The 22381-nt window shown below is 46.6% G+C and overlaps 1 protein-coding gene across 1 annotated transcript in view; it reads right to left on the minus strand.

The window, feature by feature from the left end:
* LOC147897080 (uncharacterized) overlaps window positions 1-22381 on the minus strand; it is a 116171-nt gene that overhangs the window by 81292 nt on the left and 12498 nt on the right. The window contains exon 3 of the mRNA XM_087382039.1: window positions 5864-5949. Within this exon, the coding sequence (XP_087238165.1) occupies window positions 5864-5949 (86 nt within the window). The remainder of the gene's footprint in view (window positions 1-5863; window positions 5950-22381) is intronic.

A 22381-nucleotide genomic window follows, 5' to 3' on the forward strand; every position in this document is an offset into this window, starting at 1 on the left:
TGACACCAACTTTTTCTCTCATTGCTCATCTCCAAAATCTATCCTTTCCTCAGGAGGTAGATGAGGATGATGAATATGTCTTCTAAAATATGTCCATGAGCTTTTGATGTATATGGGTACTCTGCCTTGGGTAGTCCCCTAAAAATTGAATGTAATAATCTCTTTGAGTCAATAAAGGTTCTCAGCCTTGGATAGTCCTCCTAGAACGATGTATTGCTATCTATGGTGTGTGGCTCCATATCACCTTGTTTTGGAGCTAGGAAGGGGATGTATTGTGGGAGCCATATATTGGCTTTGATAAGGTCTCTTTATCAGCCCTGGCCGAGTTCCAGGATGTTGGTATATTCCTAGACCCATGAGCTAGTCATGTAGCCATGCCGAGACATGAGACTCTGAGTCATGTTGAGTCTTAGGCCATGAGAGTGCTTGGATCAACCTCTGAACATGCTCAGAATTTAGCCTTTGAGTTACTTGCGGTGCACAGATTAGTAGTCCATCATTGTCATGTTCTATGCTTGGTTCCATTCCAGTAGTCCCTCACCTTTCCTTCATGGGGGGGTGTTAGAAAATGAGGTCAAGTTGAGTGTGTTTTAGTGTGTTCTACTAGGAGTTCTAGTAGAGTCTTATGTTGTGTGAGTCCTTTGTGAGTGCCGTGTGAGTGCCACGTGTCATATTGGGAGATATCTCATATACACTTCGGTATTCTAGTTTGTGTCTATCCTATATATGATTGTACTTGTGTGTCACATCAACACACATCAAGGAGTCTACATCAAACTTTATCAATGTGAGTCTTTCCATTTTGGTCTATTGCTCATTTCCATTTCCTTTCACTTTCATTATGTTTCCATTTGAGTATTATCTTCTCTCTCCCTAGCCTACCCTCTCTCTCTCTCTCTCTCTCTCCACCATGTTCCTTCACTGTTCTTCTGCTCAACCACTCCATTATGCTTAAGACTATAGCGGACATGCAATGATCTAGGATGCCTTTCTCACCCAAATCGTTTGCTAAATCCTTGGACATTTACTCCCCTCTCTATCCAAACATAGGGTCTAAATCATGCAACCACATTAATTTTAAACCATAGCAATGAAATGCTGAAACACAATGAACAAATCTGACTTCTTTTTGAGTGCAAACATCCCAAATTAATCTTGAGAAGTGATCTATAAAAGTATCAAAATAGAAGTAACCTCCAGGAGACTAGGTCATCATAGGACAGCAAACATCACTGTGAACTAGCTACAATTTCTTTGCAGCCGTGACTGCCATAGTTAATAGGGAACGGGGAATGTTTCAGGAACGTCATATGAATGGGAACATTTTGGGAAGGGGGAAAATAGGAACACGAATGCCATGTCATACGACATGTCATGATATGGCATAAAACTATGCTAGAACATGAAAGAAACTAGCTTTATACAACTTTGAACTTTCCATTGGTTGCAGCTTTTCTCGATGGGGTTTCATGATGATCAGGGTGCTCATAGGAACCCAACTTATCCTGAGATGAGGGCAGCCTTCATGGATAGGTTTATGCATGTCAGAGATCCTGACGGCATTTGGAGGGAGTTATGTTCCTTGCAGTAGCAGCCAAACCAATCAGCCGATGAGTATGTTGGTAGATTTACTGTGATGTGGAACAAATGGCAGGTGGCTCTTTTGCCTGAGACTCCTCCCAGGATCATCAAGAAGGACAGATTTGTTGCTGGCCTGAAACCAAAAATCAGGATTAAGGTAGAATGTAAAGAGTTTCCTACTTCTGAGGATGCCCTCAGAATAGCTAAGGAAAAGGAAAGGAAGCAGAAGAGGTTGACACAAATGTCTTGTGAGATGCCAGCAATTCAGCATGTTTCTGAAATCATTCCTCATGTAAGGTAGAAGCACAAAAGCCTGAGATTAAGGAGGAGGAGAGCATGAAGGAGGAGATACATGAGACGTTTGAGCTCATGAAGAATCTAAGTTTGAATCTAATGAATGGTAGGGGATGAGGTAGACCACCAAATGGTTATGGAAGAGGTGGAATGCCTTCTACAACTAGTTCGATCCCATGGCAGGCAGGCGGAGGTCATGCTTCATATGCACCCTACATCCAATGCTTCAATTGTGAAGAGTGGGGGCATTACAGCTCACAATGTGATCAGCCTCGTGCTGGTGGAGGTATGTACCAGCTGCAGGTAGGTTTAAATAATAGGGTGGATGATCACAATTTAGAACTTAAAGATGTAACTTAGCCTAGTACATCTGGGATCCATAAAGCTACTACAGAGGAGAAAGGAAAAGCGAAGGAGGTTACTTTTGGTTTGCTTGAGTTGGAAGAGGAGAAAGATGTCATGCCTTTGGGGAAGAGGGACATAGAGGAGGAAGCTTGTCCAAGTGCTAAGAAGGGGAAACAAGATGAAGAATTAATTATCTACCAAAGAAAGAAGAGTAGAAGGTCCAGAAGAAAATTTAAGACCTTGGATTATCCCATTGGGAAAGAGCAGGGAGAGTATGACTTAGTGAAGGACCTATCAAAGAGAAAGCCAGATATCACTTTTGCTCAAATGATTTGTCTGTGACCAAGGCTTAAAAAAGAATGGAAGCGGGCTGTAAATCCAGCAAAGAAGAATGCTCATAAAGAACTATATAGCTGATGTCTTGCCTGATTTATTGCCTGCTGTGGAAGCTTGGCATAAGGGAAAGGGGTTTAATGCATCTTATATAGATGGGCGAGCACAGATTTGTGTGATCACGCAGTCTTGTGTGGAAAGGTTAGGTTTGAAGATATCTCGCTCTTCAAGCTTCCGTATCAGAATGGCTAATCACTCTAAGGTTAAGACCTTAGGGATAGTACCTGACTTGGAGGTTGAGGCTTTTAGTGTACCTTGTCGAGTGGATTGTCATGTGATGCCTCTGCAAGGATGGGGGCCTACTATCCCTTGATTCTTGGAAGGCCATGGTTGAGGAAGGTGGGTACGATTCAGAATTGGCAAAGAGGGATCTTCTCTATGCATTCAAATGGAAAGAAGCTGAATTGTGACATGGTAGGCAGGGCTGAAATTCCAGGTACATCAAGTGAAGAAGAAAGAAGTGAAACCAGCAATGAAGGTGAGAGCTTAGTGACTAGTGATAGTGATGAAGGAGTGATGGCATTTGTGGGATTGGAGGAGGATTCACAGGTGGACTAATGTAGGGACAGCAGGGGAAGAAGTGGACAGATTTGAGGTCATGGAGGGCTTGATGCAGCCCGAAAGCTCCCAAGAGTCAACTCAAGTGTTGATTGAATAGGCTTTTGATCCACATCTGACTATTGGGGAGAAGGGTGGGTATTTGAAGATGCTTGCAAAATATCCAAATCTGCTTATAACTTCTTATGAGGAGATCAGGGGGTTCAAAGGAAGTCCTTTAAGAATTGAGCTGACATTTTACTTTGTCCACATTGAGCTCGACACTGTTATGCTGATCCTGTGGGTGTTCAGACTTCATCTCCAAATCTGAGACTATTTGTTAGATACAATGACTAGTACTTAATTGAAAAGATGATGATGGTGACTTTGTTTTTTTAAAGGCTTGTCTATGTGCTGGTTATTTAATCTACTTGAGGGTTTTCCACTGCTCCCCTACTATTTTTTTTCTGCTATCACCGTCAACATGTCGATACACAAATCAGGCTTGAGGATCTTCCCTGCATTTGCACCAGACCAGAGGCAGACTAATAGGTGTGACAGTGGCACTTGTCAAACATAGGGCAATACGTCATACGGTTAGATCTCCTCCAGCACCATACATCTCGGACTTGGTGGGGGACCACCAGGAGTTCCCCACCAAGATCTAGTTCTATCGTGACCACTTCTTGAGAGTATCGGAGGATGTACTCATCATCAGATCCCAGTACCTCAAGGACAGAGAAGTTTCACACACTTTGAGGATTGCCATTGGATAGATGCGGGTCTCATCCCATCAGTTGAGGATTGAGACTATGCAAATCATGCATGCTGGATGAGGTCGAGACATAGAGCCCTTTTTATGTATTCGCCCAACCTACCATGAGATCTAGGGACGATACCATTGTCTCTTTCGGAAGGGGCATGTCTTTGGCCCACTTTCATGCCTAATCCACTCCATGAGATGCGGCAACACAAAGATACACTATTGTGACAAATCAGAGAGCAGGAGGAGGAGACCGCACCACAAGCTACTGAGGTAGACCGAGCACAGAGACATGTCACAGATTACTATGCATTTTGAGTCAACTCTAGGACACAGTGGGATGGAGGAGAAGGAGATAGCTGATATGAGAGCAACAGGGATCAGTAGAGAGAGCTGAGACCATGCTCCCGAGCAAGGGACCTCACCCGACACGGAGAGGGACCAGAGCACATACAATCTAGGTCCGGCCTATCTTAGCCCTCCTCAAGGGGGACCACCAGAGACAAGGTATCACTCTTGACATAGCCCACAAGATCCAGAGATCGAGGAGACCATGTCCTTAGACGCAACACGAGATAGCTCGATAGACACAGATCCAAGATATCCTCACAGCTCACCAGAGAGCCACCACGGTGTCAGGCTTTGGTTTCTGAGGCGCAGCTTTCAATCTGTATTTGAAATCTTAGTTTTGTTTGAGCTCTTAAGCTCTTTAGCTTAGTTTTAGCTTATCATAGTACTCAGCAAGGGACCTAGAGCGCCCTTTGCTTCAGCCCTTCGTGGCTTGTATGAGCTTTTTTTGCTTGGTCTACTTTGTCCCATAGGCTTGCAAGGTCTCCTGAGGATGTTAATCTCTTTCTCTCTCTCTCTCTCTCTCTCTCTCTCTCTCTCTCTCACACACACACACACACACACTTTTTTTTTTTGTGAAAACTTTTGTTTGATTATATTACAAGAGTAGCGACCTCAAAAACGAGGCAGCCAAAAGTACATCTAACTGAAAATCTCTCTCTCTCTCTCTCTCTCTCTCTCTCTCTCTCACACACACACACACACACACACACACACACTTTTTTTTAGTGAAAACTTTGAGTACTTTATATTACAAGATAGCTATCCAGAAAAAAACTGGTAAGTTGAAATATTACATCAAACGAAAACGTCCATGTAGGACAAATATACACCTTGATCTATGCAGTGAGTTTGCAAACAATTGAAAAGCGATTGCTGCAAAGAACTATGGAAGAAAACAAAAGGAGAAAAAACTGGATACCCAAAGGCTTTGTGGTTTCTAGCTTTTCAAGTCCAGGGTGCCTAGTAGCGAACCCAGGTAAAGAACAACTCAAAAGCCGGCCGTCTAGGATAGATCCCAAATAACCAAAAAAACTTGCCAAAAGAACACTCTCTCTCTCTTTCTCTCTCTCTCTCTCTCTCTCTCTCACACACACACACAATTTGTGAGCTGGGGTATTTTGAATATGTTTCAATGCCATTAGCATAGACAATAGAGTATATACATAAACTCTTATGCCTATGTCTACTTTTAGACAGAGCCGTGGTTCAAATTAACATTCCATACAATACAGCTGCTATCTTTGGAGTTCCGATGCATTTCTTAAAATAAAGCTACTATTCTGAAGGTCACATACATTCCATACAACACAGCTAATATCCAGAAGTTACAAACCAGGTATCACATATTCTAAAGATCACATGCATTCCATACAACGCAGCTAATATTTGGAAGTTACAAACCAGATATTACATATTCTGATACAAGCTTGTATCTATGAGAAGAATGGATGTTCATTGCACTTTCATAAGAGATTTCAGAATGTTGAAAACTGAAATCCACACTGGTAGACATTCCATTAGCTAAATGCTAACATTTACAGGGAAAGGAGGAATCCAAGTACGAATTATGATCCTCTCTTTTGTGACATACAACCATACCTCCTAATGTCTGATGGAGAATCACTGTCCTCCAAGATGCTCAGAATTTGAGATTCTGAAAGATCACGCCAAAGCAGTACTTTTGCCTGCAAAATGTAGTGTCACTCTTTTTATTGGCCTCTCAGCAATTTCCACTCTTAGGCACTTCACCTATGTCTTGTGAATCAGCACAAAAATAAAATTTGTACAGTTCTCTTTGCAGCTCCCACTTATAATTGCTATATCTTCAAAGCATAATATCGTATTATCTTTCTGTGGCCTCCCACCTTCCACTTGATACTACCCATACATCTCTCTCTCTCTCATGGGCATGCACAACACACACATTTTTTTGGGGTAAAAGAACCTTTCATTAAGAAGAATGTACATTCATAGTTGTCCCAAAGTGAGACAGCTACTACTCTCACACACACGCACATGTACAGAGAGAGACACACAAAAACAATTGCTACCACTATTGAGGAGGGTTGGAGGTTTTTCAAGAGAAAAAACATCCAAATGTGGAGCACTATTAGACTGAACTCACAGGTTCGGGCTTCATCTCAACTAAATTAAATCTGTAGGAACACAATGTTGAGAAAACCTGACGGTGGGAGATCCCAGCCAAGCCATTGGCAATCGAAGATAGCTCAAAAATGTTAGTAGGCAGGCAGCTCTCAGAAGAGGAAGCTGCATGGATGATGACATGGCCATCCATGGTAACCTCTATCCTTGCCTATCTCATGGAATGCTCTCTGAGCTTATATGCTTCCCGCCATAGCTAATGGGTAGTACCCAAACAAGTGCCTTCTGCTCTAGTTTGAATATTGTGGAGTACTCAAATTCACAGGTATATGCATAGCATCCATCCATCAGTAACCTCATCCCCTTGCCGCCGGGACACCACATAACTCCATTGGTTATCATGCATCGCAACTATACCATGAGGCTGGCCCATCTCCACATAAGCTCCATATCAACTCCACACACATAGATCTCTTGGGCTCACCCAACCCATGATCTACAATCGAAGATTCCTCAATAGGCTCTACTACCTCCTTAACAGTCACAAACACAACAATTAAGTCATCAACAAACAAGCATCTAACCAGAAGTGTGTTCCATTGATTGTGAGAGAGGTGACTCTCTCTTATAGAAATGGAGAGAGGGTGGCCTAGATCAAAGGCACCTTCCCTACATCAGTGGCAATCAACCCCTACATCATAGGAACTGGCTAAATCAAAGGAACCTCCCATGTGGGGGCCTTTGTACTTACATCATCACTTATGTCATAGTCTAGACACCTCATAGCACTAGGTGTGCTTCTACTACACACACTTACACACATGTGACTCCCCTAGATGCACACATGCACCTTAGAGCAAGCCCTTGATCACATTTATCCCAACATAACCCCCCTCAACGGTTTGCCTCTTGCTATGTCAAGGATACATCTAGTCACATAGTTTCTCATGCCATCTCATGGTGGTCACACATGCCATCTCATGGTGGTCAAGGATAAATCTATGGCTAGGATCTCATGCTAGCAAAGGTCCCCAAGGGTCAAGGTTTACAAAAATGGGATAGACCAAACACACATATTGTTAGAGACTCACTGTTCCCACCTGTGAGCCCCCGTTTTGTGGGGACAAGGGGCAGTGAGGGTAAGGTGGGATGGGAAAAGAGAGACTCAGCAAACAGCAGCACTCTGGGGGGGGCTCCATGCCTACCTAGAGGCAAAGCACTGGCTGCACAGGGCGCCCTTTTATAGGGCCCTGTTGCAGGACCAGTCGGTCCAACCAGGGCCACCGACCAGGGCCGACCCTGGTCGGTTTTACTGACTGACCTGGTCAGTCCCCAGTCACGGAACCGACCCTGCTGGTCGGTCAGACGAACAGGCCTGGGCAGTGCCTATAAAAGGCCCTCACTTCCCTTCATTTCAGTCATCCAGTGCAGGACAGAAAGCCTCTGATTTGGGCTGTGCTGTGCACTCAGACTTGGCATTTTCTGACACAGAATTTCTGCAGTTTGTCTCAGCACTTGGCTGAGTTTTGTATTGCTCTCCTGGAGCCAGTTTTCTGCCCACCATCCGGTGGATGAATATATTCTCTCTCTGCCTAAGTTTTCTCTGAGTGAGTATTGTATCTGTGATCATTTATCTGAGTTGAGCGTTATTAGAGTGGGAGAGGTCTTGGCTGGAGGTTAGAGTGATTCTTTCCTTCTGTTTTCTAACATGGTATCAGAGCCATAGGCTCCCGACTCTTCCTCATCAATATCACTCTCTGAAGGAAGGAGTTCCTTGGCTATAAGGCAACTCTGTTTTCAGCTCAGTTCAGTACAGAAGGTCAGTTCATTTATTTCTGTTTCAGTTTTTCAAGTTCTGTAGCTATTCACCGAGATGGATCAGCGATCAGAAGCCTCTACATCCATTGCTCGTCCTTCCTCCTTCTCCAGTCATCTTCCTTCTTCATTTATCCCTAATTTCGGTGAAGCTGGAAAGCTTGATGGTACAAACTTTCCAATCTGGAAAGTCAAGATCCGAAGCCATCTGTTGGCACGGAAGTTGTGGAAGATTGTCAATGGTACTGAAGAAAAGCCGGAGGATATTGTGGACAAGAGAGGTGAAGTTCTAGCTGAAGCAGATGCAGATGAACTCTGTGCATGGGAGGAGAGGGATGCTCAGGCCTTAGCAATGCTTATAGGCACGACAGCAGATTCTGTTATTCCTCATATCCAGTTGGCAGAAACGTCTTCAGAGGCGTGGACCATACTGAAGGAGTTGTATGAAACCGATAATACAGCTCGTATCATCACATTGCAGCATCAGCTTTATAACCTTGATATGAATGAGGGTGACAGTGTTCATGATCATCTGACGAAGGTGAAAGTTGTGCGGGACCAGCTCGCTGCGGTTGGTCAGAAGGTGGACTCGAGTCAATTAGCATTACTCACACTCCACAAGTTGCCACGGAGTTTCAAAAGTTTTGTGACTACGGTCACTGCGGGTCAACGGACAAAGCAAATCAACTTTGAGGAGCTTTGTCCACTCCTACTTCAGGAGGAGGCCCGAGAGAAACTCTTTACGCAAAACGACGAAAAGGCATTGGTTGCCAAAGACAAGCCTGGCAAAGGCAAGTCAAAGGATTCCAAGAAATCAGAGGACGCTGAACGTAAGAAGAAAATGAAGTGCTTTTACTGTGAAAAGCTTGGCCACTCTGCCAAAGAATGCCGGAAGAAGAAGGCAGATCAAAAGCGGAAAAGAGAAGCCAAAAACAAAGAAGAGCCTAAGAGTGATTCTGCCAATGTGACAACTGGTCAGTTATTCTTACTCAGTGAACATTGTTCAGCTTATGCAGTTAGTGAAGGAAAAGAAGGTTGGTATGTTGACAGTGGTGCTTCTAAGCACATGTCCAACAGAAGGACGTGGTTCAAAACCATGGACAGTACACACCCGGATTCCAAAGTTTCTGTTGGGGATAGCCGGACATGTCCTGTGAAGGGCATAGGTAGCATTCCTTTCATTACCACGGTGGGTGAGGAGAAGGATATCTCTGGAGTACTTTATGTACCCGACCTTTGCAAGAATTTACTATCTGTAAGTCAGATGGACAAAAACAACATGGCAGTTCTTTTCCAAGATGGCAAGGTCACCGTGACATCCAAAGGGAGTGGGCAAGTGGTAGCACAGGGTGTTGAAGAGAATGGACTGTACCGTCTCAGTGCAATGTTGGTTCATGATGATCACGGAAAGTCCAAACTTTGGCATGAGCGCTTCGGTCATGTCAGCTATGGAATCTTGGCTGAAATGTCAAAGTCAAAGATGGTGGATGGACTTCCACCCATTACAGGCAAGGATGATGTCTGTAGGGCTTGTCTTGAAGGCAAGCAGCACAGGGATAAGTTCCCACAAGAAGCTTCGTTTCGGGCCAGCAAACCACTTGAGTTGGTTCACGCCGACATTTGTGGTCCAATGTCTACTGCATCATGGGCAGGATCCAGGTATTCACTTCTCTTTGTGGATGATTTCAGTAGAATGACTTGGGTATATTGTTTGGCTAAAAAGTCTCAGGCTTTTGAGAAATTCAAAGACTGGAAGGCTAGAGTTGAAAAGGAGACAGGGGAAGGGGGGGAGAATTCACCTCAAGTGAGTTTAATACATTTTGTCGCAAGCATGGGATCAAGCGACAACTCACCACGGCACATACTTCTCAGCAAAACGGGGTAGCCGAGAGAAAGCATAGAACCACCACTGAGACAGGGCTTGCTATGCTCCGAGGGAGAAATCTTTCTAAAGCCTATTGGAGTGAAGCTATCAATACAGCGGTACACATTCTCAACCGTACCAAGACAAAGGCCGTCAAGGACAAGACTCCATATGAGGCATTTTATGGTAAGAAGCCCTCTATTTCTCATCTCCGCATTTTTGGTTCTAACGCGTGGGTGCATGTGCCCAAGGAAGATAGGACCAAGCTTGATTCCCGAAGCAGACCATGTATCTTTGTTGGGTATAGTGAAGAATCCAAGGCCTACCGCCTCTTCGATCCAGTAAAGAAGCAAATACTCATCAGCCGTGATGTTGTCTTCGCGGAAAAAGAACCTGAACCCCAGGAGGAGCCTCAGATTGAGGAGGAGGAGATTGTTCAACCCCCGATCCCACCCCGTCCCAGATTGACCATTCAAGAGGTTACCCAATCAAAAGCTGATATTACACCCGATACACAGGAAGAGCAGGATGTTCCCGCAAAGATTCCCGTTCCTCCTCCCACAGAGAAGCAGAAAAAGTTGCCCCAATGGTACCTCCGGACATTGGAAGAGTCTCGTGTCACCTCTTTACCTGAGAGTAGCAGTTCCGGATTGCGTCGGTCTCAACGTCTTCAAAAGACCCCATCCGTGAATGTTGCTTTGGTGGCTCAGATTGTTGAGCCCAGAACCTTCGCGGAGGCGAAAGACAATCCCGAATGGCAGGCTGCCATGCAGGCAGAGATGGATGCTATTCTGAAGAACCATACATGGTACTTAGTGGCCAGGCCCCTTCGACGAAAAGTCATCGGCACTAAGTGGGTATACAAACTCAAATACAAATCTGACGGCAGCTTGGATAAGTATAAAGCCAGGTTGGTTGTGAAAGGTTTTGCTCAAACTGAAGGCATGGATTTTGATGAAACTTTTGCTCCCACAGCCCGCATGGTTACTATCCGGACAGTGATTGCCCTTGCTGCCCATTTCCAGTGGCCTATTTTTCAAATGGATGTGAAGTCTGCATTCCTTAATGGAACCCTGGAGGAGGAGGTATATGTGGAGCAGCCACCGGGCTTTTAGGATCCAGTGTCCCCATTAAAGGTCTGCAGGTTGAAGAAGGCGTGGTACGGGCTGAAACAGGCCCCCAGAGCTTGGTACCAAAGGATTGATATATTCTTTCAGAAGATTGGGCTCAGTCGGAGTCCTTCTGAGGCAAACCTTTACTTGTTCATTGAGAAGGGATTGCGATTGGTACTCATCCTCTATGTTGATGATCTTATCTTGACAGGTGATCATGTCAAGAAGATTTCACAAGTCAAGAAGCTACTCATGTATGAGTTTGAGATGACTGACCTTGGGTTATTACATTACTTCCTTGGGATTGAAGTAAAGCAGGCTAAAGACAGGATTTTCATTTCCCAGGAGAAATACTGCAGAGAAATTCTGAAGAGATTTCAGATGGAGGATTGCAGAACAGCATTAACTCCCATGGAGGTCGGGCTGAAGCTAAGTGTTCACGACACATCTCAGCTGGTTGATACTCTTTTGTATCGACGATTGGTAGGAAGTTTGCTTTACCTTACCAATACGCGTCCGGATATTTGCTATGCAGTTGGGTTATTATGTCAGTTTTCTGCTTCTCCCAGGAAAAATCATTGGAATGCAGGTTTACGTGTGCTGAGGTATCTGAAGGGTACTTGCACCTTTGGGATCAGCTACACCAAAGGCATTGAACTAGGCGGGTTCTGTGACAGTGATTGGGCAGGTGATGTGGACACCAGAAGGTCGACGACAGGATATTGTTTCTTACTTGCATCTGGAGCCATCTCTTGGCTAAGTAAGAAGCAACCCACATTATCCCTTTCATCTACAGAGGCAGAGTACAGAGCCGCGTGTACAGCCGCTTGTGAGACATTGTGGTTGCGGTGGATTCTGGAGGACATGGATGTGTGTCAGGAGGATGCGACAGTGCTAATGTGCGACAATCAGAGTTGCATAGCTATTGCAAAGAATCCAGTGTACCATGCGCGGACCAAACACATCGAAGTTCATTATCATTTTGTTCGTGAGCTCATCATCGACGACGTGATCAAGCTTATCTACTGCCCGACCGCCGACAATTTGTCCGACCTTTTCACGAAGGCACTCCCTCGAGAACAGATGGAGCACCTCATCAAACGCATGGGGATTGGCCCACAGTTGTGACATTGAGGGGGGGTGTTAGAGACTCACTGTTCCCACCTGTGAGCCCCCGTTTTGTGGGGACAAGGGGCAGTGAGGGTAAGGTGTGATGGGAAAAGAGAGACTCAGAAAACAGCAGCACTCTGGGGGGGGCTCCATGCCTACCTAGAGGCAAAGCACTGGCTGCACAGAGCGCCCTTTTATAGGGCCCTGTTGCAGGACCAGTCGGTCCACAACCAGGGCCACCGACCAGGGCCGACCCTGGTCGGTTTTACTGACTGACCTGGTCGGTCCCCAGTCAGGGAACCGACCCTGCTGGTCGGTCAGACCAACAGGCCTGGGCAGTGCCTATAAAAGGCCCTCACTTCCCTTCATTTCAGTCATCCAGTGCACGACAGAAAGCCTCTGATTTGGGCTGTGCTGTGCACTCAGACTTGGCATTTTCTGACAGAGAGAATTTCTGCAGTTTGTCTCAGCACTTGGCTGAGTTTTGTATTGCTCTCCTGGAGCCAGTTTTCTGCCCACCATCCGGTGGATGAATATATTCTCTCTCTGCCTAAGTTTTCTCTGAGTGAGTATTGTATCTGTGATCATTTATCTGAGTTGAGTGTTGTTAGAGTGGGAGAGGTCTTGGCTGGAGGTTAGAGTGATTCTTTCCTTCTGTTTTCTAACACATATCACATGGCCTACATCATATGGTGACCAGAGGTGATTTACAAAAGATAAAACACATAACACTCTTTTTGGAGTACTACTCCAGGCAGAGAACCTCAAAATTGCCTTACATGACCAAGTGATGATTACATTTATTTTAAAGATGTTGGACCTTAAAAGACCCAATATTCTACCACAAAGTTTGTTTGTGCATTTGTTGAAGTACTTTCCTCAATCAGATTTTTTTTTTTTGCAAAAAAGAGACTTCTATTAAGTAAGAAAGAAACTCACTAGAGCAAGCTCTGAGCGGAAATACAACATCATGAAATCATGAGGATAAATAAAACCCCCTCAAAGTGAGGTGGAAAACAACCAAGGTTGAGGCTGAAAGTGCCACCTCAACCCTGTAGGAGTCTCAGAGAAGAAAGGAGAATCCTTCCATTCCTTGAAGAAAGAAGCCCTCCTAGCTGAGGCTGCACGGGAGTCTCCCTGTATACTCATCCATATGGCCATCAAAGTATGTATGGTGTCTGTCCAGATACTAGCCAAATGTGCGAGAGATGAACCTGAGTACCCTCCATAGCCTCTGAACATCTGGCTCTCCAGATATGCCAGGATGCTATGCTTGCTAAAATCTCCCAAGAAGTATCCACCGAGGCATGTACATTTGTAAAAGGAAGGTGTGGTACCACATCCAACGAACAGGACTCAATCTGATGATGTTGAACCAAAATGGCCCAAGAGGAGTCAAGTCTCTCATAGAATACTTGAGGCCCTGTAAGAGAAAGCCAAGCCACTGAGCCCCATGTCATAAAGAATGGGGAGTGGGCAAAGTGACTGAAAATCCTGGCTACCCCCATCCAAATCATCCTCGCCTGTCTGCAATCCCATAAACGATGCTAAATAGTCTCTGAAGCAGAGAGGCAACGAGGGCAAGTAGGGCTGGATCTCCAAAGGTTCACTGCAATCCCACCATGGATAGAAAGCCAAAAGAAGAGAGTGATCTTTCTATTCTTGTGGGATTTCCAGAGTCTCCTCTAGAAGCACCTCTGCAGATCCGCAGTGATATCAAATGTCTCCCAATGAGGAACTCTGGAAGGTCTCCAACCTCTACTACTAAGCTGAAATCTCCTGGCATTAATGACCGTGTAACGAAAAGAAGGGGATGCTCTTCTCTCGATCCCTGCATCAATCCACTCCCACTCTCCAAGGTCCCACTGCAAATACCTAATGGGAACTCCCCCGTAGAGCCAAAGCCTCCAAGACCCAGTGGAGAGTAGCCGGGGGTCTAGGTTAAGGAACCACACTGAATCTAATCCCTGCACCAAAAGACCTACAACCCTGATAGGCTGAAAAGCAGACTCAAGCAAGATGTCCTCTGTGGATCTGAGCAATCTGCCACCATCCTGCACAGTAAAAACTAAAGCATCCTCCTGTGCATCTCGAAAGGCCAAAACCTGAAGCGGAACACCGCCTCTCGTAAAAGTACCTACCCAAGTGGAGCAAGTGAGTGGCATATCATCTGTGTCTACCCACTCCTCTGGAAGGGCTGCCTCAATTTACAAGATCCTCCCTACACTTTCTCTGAGATATCCTATCAACTGAGACTTGGTCTCCTCTGGAAGCCTGCGGAAAGCTTTCCAAGACCCCAAAGAAGATGCAAGTCGCCTCTCCCACCTGGATCACTGCATGTAGAGTGAGGCACCAAGTGGTCTACCATGATCATCTAAAATACTATCATTCCACATGATGGGCTGCCTATCAATCTCTTCACGAGAGGAAGGAGGAATCCTCCGAAGAGTGCTCCTGAAACTGGCCCATGCTTTCAGAATGGCAACCATGAGAGGGGAAGAAGGTGATCTGAGGTGTGCTGTGGTGAAGATCCACCTAATACGGCTCATCCAGTCTCCTCTTGAAGAAGGTGTGCATCTCTGTATGTTGCTAATAAGAAAGGCCTTCCACGGTTCTTGCCCTAGCATAAGTCCCCGTACCACCATCTTGCATAGTAAAGCTCTGCACTATAAATCTGGATCAATAATATTGAGACCCCCTTCCTGTGTAGGGAGGATGAGGGTCTCCCAAGCCACCCTGGCTAAGGTATCTGCTGTGCCATCAAGCCCACTCCAAAGAAAATTTCTGATCGGTCTCCTGAGCTGAGTGATGCAGTCCCTAGAATAGCACCAGCAAGAACAAACAAACCAGGCCGTGGCCAAGAGGACCTGGTTGACCACCACAACTCTAGAGGCAAGATCCAGCTTGGCTGAGCTCCAAAAAAGGAGCTTCCTCTTAATGCTCTCCAACACGGGAGCAAACTGCTCCATGGAAGAAATATCCAAGCCGACCTGGCAGCCCAAATACCTGATAGGCACACCCCTCTAAACCCAAGTAAATCCTATGTCAAGCCCCCAAACTGGAGTGTCCTCATCATTGATCCAAAAGCCATTGGATTTATGCCAATTTATCTGTGCCCCCGCTGCCAAGCAAAATAAATCCAATGCTGTCCTGAAAGAAGTGAGCGTCTGTGGAGTGGCATCCAGGTAAACTGCTGTGTCATCTGCCAACTCACTGTCAAGTAACTCCTCTTCCCTTCTAATGGGAAGTCTCAGCCCAAAGATGTCAGCTTGAGATCTAACATAGATACTCATAGCTTCGGCCACGAACAAAAAAAGGAAAGAAGCAAGGGGGCATCCCTGATGGACTAATCTAGAAATCTGAAATCTCTCACCCCTTACCCCACCAATAAGTACCTGGCTGTGGGCTGATCTGTACAAAGAGGAAACACCTCTGATCCAAGCATCAGTAAAGCCAAAACATAGAAGGGTGCCCTCAAAAAAACCCCAATCTACTCTGTCATAAGCTTTCTCAAAGTCCAAAAGTAGAATGGCTAGATTTTGGCCGCTCTACATGGTCCACTCTAAGGCTTCCCAAAAAGAGAAAATGTTATAAAAAATGCTTCTGCCATGCACGAATCCCGTCTGAGTGTCATGAGTAAGATCTGGAAGAAGGGGCTGCAATCGGAGGCTGATTGCCTTGGCCGGAATCTTATAACAAGTCCCCAGAAGTGTGATAGGCCTCCACTGGGACACTAGATTTCTGCAACCTCCTTTCAGGATAAGGTGGATGAGACCTTCTGTAAGCGACCCGGGCATCTCACCAGAGTTGCAAATGCCCTGCAAGGCTGAAGTAATGTAGTCTCCAATCATATCCCAAAATGCAATGAAAAAAGAGGAGGTAAGGCCATCCGAACCTGGGCACTTGCCCTTGTGAAGGGCTGAAGGTGCAGTCCTGAACTCTGTGTTGGTGAAAGGTGCATCAAGCAAAACATGCATATCCGGTTTCACCAACAAAGGGATGCTCTGCCAAATAACCTATCTAGCATCCTGTCTAGTCCCGAGAAATGTGATAGGCCTCCACTGGGACACTAGATTTCTGCAACCTCCTTTCGGGATAAGGTGTATGAGACCTTCTGTAAGCGACCCGGGCATCTCACCAGAGTCCCAAATGCCCTGCAAGGCTGAAGTAATGTAGTCTCCAATAATAGCCCAAAATGCAATGAAAAAAGAGGGGGTAAGGCCATCCGAACCTGGGTACTTGCCCTTGTGAAGGGCTGAAAGTGCAGTCCTGAACTCTGTGTTGGTGGAAGGTGCATCAAGCAAAACATGCATATCCGATTTCACCAACAAAGGGATGCTCTGCCAAATAACCTGTCTAGCATCCTCTCTATCCTGTGTCTCAAGATCAGCAATAAGAAGGGTGGCATAAAAATCTGAAGCTATGCGCAAGACATCATCAGGTTCTGTCTGTAAAACCCCATGTGTGTCAATAAGTTGGGATACACTCTCTCTACTATGTCTAGGGCCAAGAGTAGAGAAAAAGTGTTTATTGACTCTACCACCCATCTGAAGGACTCTCGTGCATGAAAGGCATACTTTGCTCTCTGATCAAGCAATACCTGCTAATGAGCCCTTGCTGCAGTAAGGCGCTCCTGAATCCAAGCATCTGAAGGCCGTTTCTGCTCTTCCCTCTGCAAAGCTGCCAACTGCTGGCGAACACCAATCTCATGTCTGAGAATATCTCGTCTCTTGGTACGAGCAACTGAGAGGTAGAAGTCGCTAATACCAGAAAGGGCAGCAGCTACCTGTGATGGCAATGGCTGCCCACCCTGGACATGAGAAACCCATATCTACAGGGCTGCCTCTGTAAGGTCCTCCTCTGAGTACAAGGCATCTGGAATCCTGATGTTGGTAGATCGGCCTCTCAAGTGGGGCTCTGAGATAGCCAGCATAACAGGAAAGTGATGTGAAGTGGAAACCCCAGCAGCAATGCATACCGATCCACCTCTGTCAAGTGCCCAATCATCTACATAGATTTGTCAATACGTGCATGAATAGGCATCCGCTGCCTCCTATTCGACCAAGAGAACAGAAGGGACTGTGGCTGAATAATAAAAGCATCGTCCAACCAAGTATCTCTGCCACAGTAGTGAAAAAGGGGTGTGCGAAGCAGGGCACCTTGTTGCTCCTAATAGCCTTGGAGTGCGTGATACAGGCCGCAGGGGAGGTGCAGACGGGGAAGTATGTGAAGGAGCCGCACGAGAAGACCTCTTGGGTCTTTTTCTCTTCCTTGGGCAATCTCTAGCAAAGTGTAAAAGGGTCCTGCAAATCGTGCACTGATCCTGTCTACCTGCAATCTCGATTCTCTGTCGAAAGAGAGAGCCATCTGGATGCTGAATCATGATGTGGTCATTTGAGATGTTAGGGTCAGAGACAATGACCCTAACTTGAGGCACCCCATCCGCTTTGACTGCCTATTCCGAGGAAGAAGGCATGCCAGGAAGGGGGGGAATCTCAGTGACCACTCCGAAAGTGGCACCGATAGTAGCAAGAAGTCGGTGGTAAACCTGAGGAAGACCAGGAAACCTAATGAACAGTGATGTGACCTTGCTGTCCTCCTCGACCGGATCGAAGCCCAAGGTGTAGGGCAAAATAAAAATCCTCCTTGAACCCAAAGCCAGGGGATTAGCTTTGAGAACAAGGGCTGTGGACTCGTGGGAGTCGAAAATCACTTGGAAGAAACCACGTCCCAGAAGTCGAATAACCCTGAGGTGTGGGGTGAGATCTCCTGGTAACGCCGCCAGCATCCAGTCTCTAGCCTGTGATCTGGAAGGATGTGACCCAAAGATGCGGGCGAAAAGTGATGTGGAGCTCTCTAATTCCACATCTTTCTTGAGCTGCTGCAACTCGTCTTCTGAAAAAATGACAATTCTCGCGGCCGGTGGAAGTGGACGGAGATTGGCTGAATGGGGATCCATTCGCCAATCGAAGTGAAAAGGCTGATTCCAACACTGTTAAAGCTCCGTCCGTGAAACTACTGCCCAGGACGCCCTGAAACGGGCGTAGGAAGGAGGAGAAAAGGAAAGGGTAGGAGAGAGGGGAAGGGACAGAGAGGAGAAGCGGAGGGGAGCTGAGATAGGACAGAATGGAGAGGGCTGACAGGGAAGGAGAGGGTAGGCGACGGAGAGGAAAAGAGGGGGGGTTTAGGAGGGAGGGAGGGGGCGGGTTAGGAGGGAGGGAGGGGCCTGAAGGCAGGGAGGGAGAAGGTGGGCGGGGGAGAGGAAGGGAGGGGGCAGGTTAGGAAGGGAGGGGGCGGGGGGGTTAGAGGAAGGGTGGGGGAAGGGGCGGGGGCAGGAGGGGGCGGGGTAGGGGGCGGGAGGAAAAGGGGGGGGCGGGGAGCAGCGGGGGGGGGAGAGGGAGGGCGGGGGAGGGGGAAGGGGAGGGAAGGGGCGGGGGAGGAGGAGGGGGCGCGGGGACAGCGGGAGAAAGAGGGGGGGAGAAAGGGGGCGGGGGAGGGAGGGGGCGGGGGGGCAGTGGGTGGGGGAGAGGGGGCGGGGGAGGGGGAGGGAGCGGGGGCGGGGCAGGGAGGGCAGCGGGTGGGGAGAGGGAGGACGAGGAGGGAGAGGGAGGGGGCGGGTGGGGTGGCAAGGGGGGAGAGGGAGAGTGGGGAGGAGGAAGGGAGGGAGGAGGGAGAGGGGGAGGGGGCTGGCAAAGGGGAGGGAGAGGAGGAGTAGCAAGGGGAGGGAGAGGGCAGGCAGTGAGGGTGAGCGGGAGGGAGAGAGAGGGAGAGGGGGCTGGTTCAGAGGGAGAGGGGGGGGGGGGCAGCAGCTCACGGGGAGAGACCTCAATCAGATTTGCCTTGGCATTCTTTGTAAATGCTTGATCATCTTCAAGCTTTCTAGTGTCCAAAAGTGATTTCTCTTGTTGAAGAGACTCACAAGCAATATGAGTATCATCCTTCATCTTGAAAACTTTGAGGAAGCCTTCAATGTTGATCTTGACATCCATATACATCTTGTCATTTGCCAATGAAGTTGGCATGAAATTAAAATGTGAAGAGAGTAGATCTCCCTTTTTCAATGGTAGCATCATGAATATCTCATCAGCAAGAATGTTGTTCTTGAGAAGTACAAAACATTTCCAAAAGGAAACATACTTTGAAACATAGTCATCAACATTTGCATCCATTTGTTCACCACTATGAGTGATCATAAACTTCATGATTGTAGAGGAGGATAAGTTTGTCTCACCATATACATACCATACTTGCTCATCTCCATATATGTTGGCATGTCTCCACCATGTTATGCTTCAATGCTTTTAGAACTGAAGTCTCCTATCAATGCATCAACCTCAACACACATTTGTACTTGTTTCAAGCATGAAACCTCTCAAAACTGTTTTCTTCTTCTTAAAGTAGTTAGAGTTTCGTTCAGTAACAACAAGAATTGGGCATATTCCCTTCAACTATCACTTCAAACTAGTCAAATACTTGCAGATGAATAAAAGTCTTGAACTTCCAGCACTTGCTCAAAGTCAATGCAATGGATTCTTCAACCAAAACTGTCCAAATTCTTCAAACAGCAAACATGGAAGTTGGAGACCAAAATTCGCATAGCTCGTAGCTCTATCCAAGGGGACTTTTATGCAGAAATGAAGGCCATATACTAGAGATTATCCTCAACCAAGAAAGAGTGCAATGTTGTGCCAGGTCGCCATAGCCAAGCTTCACAAATTTGACTGGTTTTTTGTCTGTTTCTCCTCGAATACTTGACCAAACGAGCTCAAACTTCATCAGAAGCTTGCTTGTAGTGTTGCCCAACTTGCCCTCAGAGGAATTTTGAAATGAATGACCACAGAGGCAGAATTATGCAAAAGCTCGGCGGATTGTTTTCTTAGCGGCACGAGTAGCTCAGGTGAAATTTTAACAAACCCACCGACCCAGACATGCGCCCTAGAGTGGGTAATCTCCTGCTAGAAGTACTTAGGCAATGGTGAAACGATGAGGGAGAACAAGCTCTCACAAATTTGGGGGAGAAATGGTGAAGATGGTAGAAGTAAGGAAGAAGATGCTGAGGAATCTTTGAAAAAACTAGGAATTGATGCTAGAGAGAGCATCTAATGCTAGGCTAGGCAAGATCTAGAACCTAAAGCTCTGATACCAAATGAAGACGTGAGTGGGATAGAAGAGATCCATCTTGGAAGAGAAGTGAGAATACAAGATGCAAACCAGAAGTGTGTTCCATTGATTGTGAGAGAGGTGACTCTCTCTTATAGAAATGGGGAGAGGGTGGCCTAGATCAAAGGCACCTTTGCTACATCAGTGGCAATCAACCCCTACATCATAGGAACTGGCTAAATCAAAGGAACCTCCCATGTGGGAGCCTTTGTACTTACATCATCACTTATGTCATAGTCTAGACACCTCATAGTTACTAGGTGTGCTTCTACTACACACACACACACACACACATGTGACTCCCCTAGATGCACACATGCACCTTAGAGCAAGCCCTTGATCCCATTTATCCCAACAGATTCGACATGGCCAACCAAGATGAAGCCGAGCGGGCTGATATGGGTAGCAGATTGGATGGCGCAGATTTGTGGCCAAGTCGAGGTTTCCTCGCCAGTCATCCCACTAGGTCGCCCAAACTGAGGAGCCGCTGGAGCAAGAGGACCGAAGTTAAGGATGAAGTTTCAAAACTTCAAACGAAGAGGGAGAGTGTCATGTTCATGGACTGTATCTGACGTGTGCTTGCAACTTAGGCACACAGGACTAGCTCAGGTAGCTAGAGGAGGCTAGGGGATAGGGAGGCGATTCTCAGGTTGGGTTGCAAGGGCAACGGACGAGTTAGGGTTCTTGCTATTTTTAGCAGCACTAGGCTCGAGCCTATATAAGGAGCCCAAGGGTTCAGTTTTCAGTCACGCAAGCTTGGCTCTTCCTTGCTGGTCTAGATCCTGGACCGTGTTGCGGACGCACACCTTCTTTTTGGCGTAGCCCGGATTCCCAGCAAAATCTTGAGACCTTATGGGCACCTCTTGGTGGTATGGGACACGGATGGTGGTAGACTGGTTTGATATAGATGTTTATGCCAGCAACCCAACCTATGGCTCGGGAGGATGCTCGGATCCTACCGGTTTGTGGACCCAGGAGCATCGTAGTTGGGTGGTGAGCTTGCTTACTGTTTTCCTTGTGGATCTATGGTCAGTTGTTTGTGCTAGTGTGTGGGTCCGGATCTCTACAAGTGATCTTGGTTGTGTCAGTTAGTATCAAAGCTAGCTTTTGGAGGGCAAGTTAGTTGTAGGAGAAGGTGATTTTGCTTGGCACTTCCAAGTATGTTCAAATTTCGTTTTGCAGTCTTTTTGCTAGTGACAGCTGAATTTCGTCAGTCAGATAGGGACGGAGTATTGTCCATATGTGGGAGGATGAGTCCTGGCTCGGTTTGGGATTGGCACCTGTTAGAAAGGGAGGTTTTTGTTGGAGAGGAAGGGGCCGATTTGAAAATTGGGGCATGGATTTGGATGGAGTCTGGAAGGTGATTTTTAGCTTTGGAGGTGCAATCTGGTTGGGGAAAGTGGTTCACGGTGGAGTTCCTTATTGGAAAGCCCAAACATGCTCCAGGAATTAGGCGCCTAGCCTGAGAGAATGGGAGATCATGAAATGCAATCCTGCTGTAGTCATAGTAACCCCCAAGGCAAGCATATAAAATTAGAAGGCTTAGATTTTTTCAAAAGCTAAGGCACCAGTTTTAGGACAAAATCTCAAGATATACCTACAAAGATAGGTGCTCTTTTGCTTAGAGGCATTCAGCCCAGGATTCGCAAAGCGCCTATTGGGTTGAGCATTCGACTTGCCGCTTTTTGCCCTCCCTACCTTTTGACACTTAGACAACAGCTGTATAGCTATTCGGGCTGTTCATCATCTCGCTGGTTCAGTCACCTACTTGTTTTGGGACAGCCCACTGGCTGTTTGGATTGCCAGGCTATTCGCCTAACTGATTGGCCCTAAGCTCAGTCAACCAGCAGTTCGCTCAGCCGACTAGCAGTTAGGGCAGCTGCCAAAATTGTTCAGCTAATCGCCCTCCTATTCGACTAGCCTGTGAGCTAGCCTCTCCTCTGTCCAATCAAA

The sequence above is a fragment of the Dipteris shenzhenensis genome, chromosome 11 (genome assembly GCF_047967505.1).
Source record: "Dipteris shenzhenensis isolate YYH24624 ecotype China chromosome 11, Dip_SZ_1.0, whole genome shotgun sequence".
In the NCBI taxonomy this organism is placed as follows: domain Eukaryota; kingdom Viridiplantae; phylum Streptophyta; class Polypodiopsida; order Gleicheniales; family Dipteridaceae; genus Dipteris; species Dipteris shenzhenensis.